The 5,000-nt window shown below is 42.1% G+C and overlaps 1 protein-coding gene across 1 annotated transcript in view; it reads left to right on the top strand.

Annotated features, from left to right (window-relative positions):
* LOC138957008 (lipoxygenase homology domain-containing protein 1-like) overlaps nt 1–5,000 on the top strand; it is a gene marked incomplete at both ends in the record, with an annotated part of 28,155 nt that overhangs the window by 5,661 nt on the left and 17,494 nt on the right. Inside the window, 4 exon segments of the mRNA XM_070328185.1 lie at nt 194–302; nt 421–584; nt 1,191–1,280; nt 2,706–2,838. Coding sequence (XP_070184286.1) covers nt 194–302; nt 421–584; nt 1,191–1,280; nt 2,706–2,838 — 496 coding nt within the window.

Here is a 5,000-nt window from a genome sequence, read left to right as displayed (position 1 = left end):
TCGTCAGGGGAGTAACATTTTTGTACGAAATGTTTACTCGGAACTCACCTGTCTTGGGGAGTAATTTTCTCGTGCAATGGGGGAGTGCTTTTTTCGTAAAGGGAGTAACTTTTTCGTACGAAATGTTTACTCCGGATTAATAATCTCGTGGGAGTAAGTTTCTCGTGTTACACCGGCTTCTTTTGGAATGAAGGGAATGAGTCCATCGCCAGGAGTGACCCAGCGGTCACATCGCCCTGTGTCCACTACAGGCCAGCTTGCAAGGATGGTCGGTTGCAGTGACGGGGCTTCGTCCAGACATGGTGAGTTTATTTCCGAACATCGTCTATCAAAACAAAAGTTCATCAGTGTCAACTTGCTTGTCTTTGGCTAAATCAGTTGAATCATCAAGTTATTTTCTGACTTCGGCTTTTGTCACAGTGGTTCCGTGTGAGGTCACGGTGACCTGCAGTAGCCGTGTGGCCGAAGCCGGACAGGAGCCCAGGATGATGATCGTTGTCTTTGGCGTTAGAGGGGCCACACTGCCTGTCACACTGAGAAGAGACCACGCCAGCAGCAAGAATGCGAACGGCTACACGATGCAGGTAGTGAGTTGAGTGTGTGTGAGTGTGTGTGTGTGCGTGTGTGCGTGTGTGTGTGTGTGTGCGTGGGGGAAGGGTGGGTTGAGGAGTGTGTGTGTGTGTGTGTGTGAGGGAATTTGTGCGTGTGTGTGTGTGTGTGTGTGTGTGTGTGTGTCGGTCTGTCTCTCTGTCTGTCTGTCTGTGTGGGCGCGCACTAGCGTCCTTGAGATTGAGGTAGTTGTTATTCTGATAGCCAGGTTTGCATATGCCCGTTTTGATAATGCCATTAGTTTTAAAGGTTTGGTCGATACCATAGTAAATACGTTTGAAGCATAAGGTATAATAGTGACCCCCCCCCCAATATTCCTAAAGCTGCGTTTTTTTTATCATTGCTGCGGGAGAAGGCCACGAAAATATTGCACAAATGTCAACAACAACCAGATTTACGGGGAAAACGTCTTTCAGTTTTGTACCTTGCCTGATTTTAGTGGGCCTGCTTGGACATAGTCCGTATATTCACGTGTGTAACTTACGTCCGATTTGCGATTGCTGACGATCGAGATAAGAATTTCACACAAGGATCTTTTGTGACAGTTTAGTGTTGAAAGCAGTGTCCTTCTTTGTTTCCAGGTGAATTTGATGGACGTAGCACCGGTGAAGAAGCTTCGTTTGCAAGTTGACCGCAGAAAGGCAACTAAAGGATCGTTCCATCTCAAGAAGGTAATATTCGTCTGGGCAGTACTGTCATGTCCATAGAAAACTGGTGCACATTTTTTGCTACGTTAAAACGTGATGATAGCATTATTCACAATCTTAAAAAAATATATGTTTATGTTGTTTCCGATTCAAATATTCTGCAAGAGAGTGATAGTATGTTTGTAGCGTTTTCTGTTCTTCTAGGCCCCTTCTGTATCTGTAAATGTGCCAAAATTTTGGTTATTGCCAAAGCCATTTCAAATACTTCCATTCTCTAGTTAGTGCGGTGCATTAGCTACAGGGTTACCCAAAATGAATGCAATTAACCCAATTAAATGATAATAGGGTCAACATCTCTTTATCGAATTACTTCGGGCCAGAAGCCTATCATAATAGAAGCAGCTAAGTACTATTACCAGCAGTCGACACGCGATGATACATATTCCCTTTGACCTTTCCTTGGGAATATCCATTACTAAAAATAGAATACGGGATTGTGGGAAAGCTGTTCAATGGCACTCATGCACTATATTCGATTTTCAATACACGACTCAAAATCTTTGGGATAAATCAAAATGAAAAAAATACAAGTATATAGAGTTAAAAAAACAAGAACAATTTGAAAACCGTTTAGAATGAAGCAAATGAATATAATACAAGAATTACGAGTTCAGAAAAAAAATAAAAATAAAATTGCCGTCGAAGCGAATCGAAGCCGGGACTACAAAAGTAAGGACTCTACCGACTGAGCTATTTCATCGCTCTGTAGTCGAGGGAGATTTTAACTTCAAATATTACAGTTTCCGAATCTCTCCGTTCGTATTTGTGTACTGTTCTCCATAACTCACTGTTCGGGACTAGTTCAGTAACTGACCCTACGCTCCCGGTCACTTCATATAAGTTTGGAAAGCAATATCAAGTAGCGATAATTTCAAGCGAGACCGACATTATTGATACGAAATGCATTGACCAATCGCCGAAAGGCACATGAAAGGATATCCCAAAATCCTCTATTCTCGATGACATACTAAGGAATTAGTTCGCGGAATTCGGGAGAACGACGATCTATGGACGGTTTATCATATAAAGGGAAGCAAGTGGTTAAAAACGGGCGTGGATAGAACCAATGAACAATGTTATCTACTTGTAGTATTTCATCCACGTGTGTTCGGACTTAAATCGGGTTAGTTTGGCCACCGCTCAATGTCAAACCTCGTTCTCTTGAGACGATCCCCGAATTTTGAAACTTGTTTGTGAAATTGCAGAAAAGTCAGACCAATTACTCTATACACTAGAAACTTAGTAGAAGGGGCATGCATACACAGAAGTTAATGTACACCAAATATGAAGTAACTCGGTCAACAGATGTCGAAGCTATTAATTTTGTGTGTTTTACTTTATTTGGTCACCCTGAACCTAACATTTATCTTCCATGCGTGTGGTTTTCAGATAGAGCTGAAGAACATGGCGACACGCACCACGACAGAGTTCCACCACGACGGCTTGCTTGCTACGGGCAAAGAAGGGTCAAGAACTTGCGTGGACATTGCAGCCATGGAGTGTGGGAGGAAGCTTTTGGAAGGTCATTTCTTTTACTTGGTGACATCATTTATATTTCATCATCTCATTTGCTGAAAAATTTGAGTCGCTGCATCACAATAAATCATATTTTATCATCCCGTTTGTTGGGAAATTTGAGTCGCTTCCTGACAATAGTTAATATTTTATCATCCCATTTGCTGGAAAATTTGAGTCGCTTCCTGGCAATAGTTTATATGTCATCATACCATTCGCTGGGAAATTTGAGTCGCTTCCTGACAATAATTTATATCTCATCATACCATTCGCTGGGAAATTTGAGTCGCTTCCTGACAATAATTTATATTTTACCATCCCATTTGCTGGAACATTTGAGTCTCTTTTTGACTATACTTTATATTTTATCATGCTTCCCATTTGCTGCGAAATATGAGTCGCTTCCTGGCAATAATTTATATTTCATCATCCCATTTGCTGGAAAATTTGAGTCGCTTCCTGACAATAATTTATATTGTATCATCCCATTTGCTGGAAAATTTGAGTCGCTTCCTGACAATAATTTATATTGTATCATCCCATTTGCTGGGAAATTTACGTCGCTACCTGACAATGGAAAGCTAGGAACAACCCATTAGAAATACAGCCTATACTTGCATATCAACCCTATCGTCTCTAGTGTGTTTGTTTGTTTGTTTGTTTGCTTAACGCCCAGCCGACCACGAAGGGCCATATCAGGGCGGTGCTGCTTTGACATATAACGTGCGCCACACACAAGACAGAAGTCGCAGCACAGGCTAGGCTTCATGTCTCACCCAGTCACATTATTCTGACACCAGACCAACCAGTCCTAGCACTAACCCCATAATGCCAGACGCCAGGCGGAGCAGCCACTAGATTGCCAATTTTAAAGTCTTTGGTATGACCCGGCTGAGGTTCGATCCCACGACCTCCCGATCACGGGGCGGACGCCTTACCACTAGGCCAACCGTGCCGATCGTCTCTAGTACTGCATTATCATGCATACCTCTTTGCCTTTGCTGCATCTAAGGTACTGAAAGCGGGTGGTTCTATGCCAAATGAAAATGAAAGATAAGTATCTAGACCTATACAAATGTTTCACTGTAAACTCAAGTGTTCCAATTTTCAACACTCTTTTGGTAACCACTTGTAAACACTGTGTAACGAACAATATAATTCTACTGGAACAAGAGGCGAAGCCTTCAAGGCTCCCGTAAGAAATCAACAAACAGTAACATAACACAAACTCACTCACTCCGTAACACACACAGAATAGTCAGGTTATAAATACAAGCCACTTTACCTATGCAGCATGGTGACCCTACAATATGCAAAACATGTCGACTGCAGCAGCCTGGTTCTTAAAATAATTCTGACGGTCAACACAGCCAGAAATGCCAACAAAGACAAGAAAGCTGTTGCAAGGTAAGCTTACCAAACGTTACATAGCGAATCATATGATAGTGCGTAAACAGCAAACAGTAGATCTACAATCAAAGAGAGGATCGAGTCTGGAATGAAACGCGATACAGATCTAGCATTCAAAAACTGTCTTTCACGTTCAAGGAAGTTGTTGCAAAGTACTTAAGACTTACTAAATTGTACAGACAAAACCATGACAGTGCATGTTTTGAATCTGAGGAAAAAATCGTGATCATTTTGACTTTGAGAACAGATTCATTCTGTTTCCTTATATCTGCATGTTCAAGTAAATGGTGGACAGTTTTTTTCGGGCAGAGTAAACTTAACTTGAGACTCTACTGCAAGTCTTGAAATTCACATAAATCGAACCACGAGCAAAGACATCCAAACATTACAGGCACTTTAGATCAACTCATTTCACTAGAGGTGACTGCCTAGCACTGTGTTTGACATCCGTGTCTGCTGAAATAAAAAGAAATTAAAACAAAACGGATTAACAGTAGGTGACACGTTATGAGAGTGGGAGACACTAGATCTGTCTCTGAACTTACCGGGATACGGCTGCAAGATCGACACTGACTGCCGCGCTTTCGACAGCTCTTCCTCGCGTGGACATTGGAAACACGCTGTGCAGATCAAATTGTAGGAAATCTCCCTTTGGTGTCTTCTTTATTTACTTTTCTGGAGCTTAGAAACCGAACAACATGAAATCGTCTTCCCCGGCGAATCGGCGAGGTGAGAACTGGACCACAATCCTTCGCGCGA

Source organism: Littorina saxatilis, unplaced genomic scaffold (assembly GCF_037325665.1).
Source record: "Littorina saxatilis isolate snail1 unplaced genomic scaffold, US_GU_Lsax_2.0 scaffold_1326, whole genome shotgun sequence".
NCBI classification, from domain to species: Eukaryota; Metazoa; Mollusca; class Gastropoda; order Littorinimorpha; family Littorinidae; genus Littorina; species Littorina saxatilis.
This window is presented reverse-complemented; position numbering and strand designations above follow the sequence as displayed.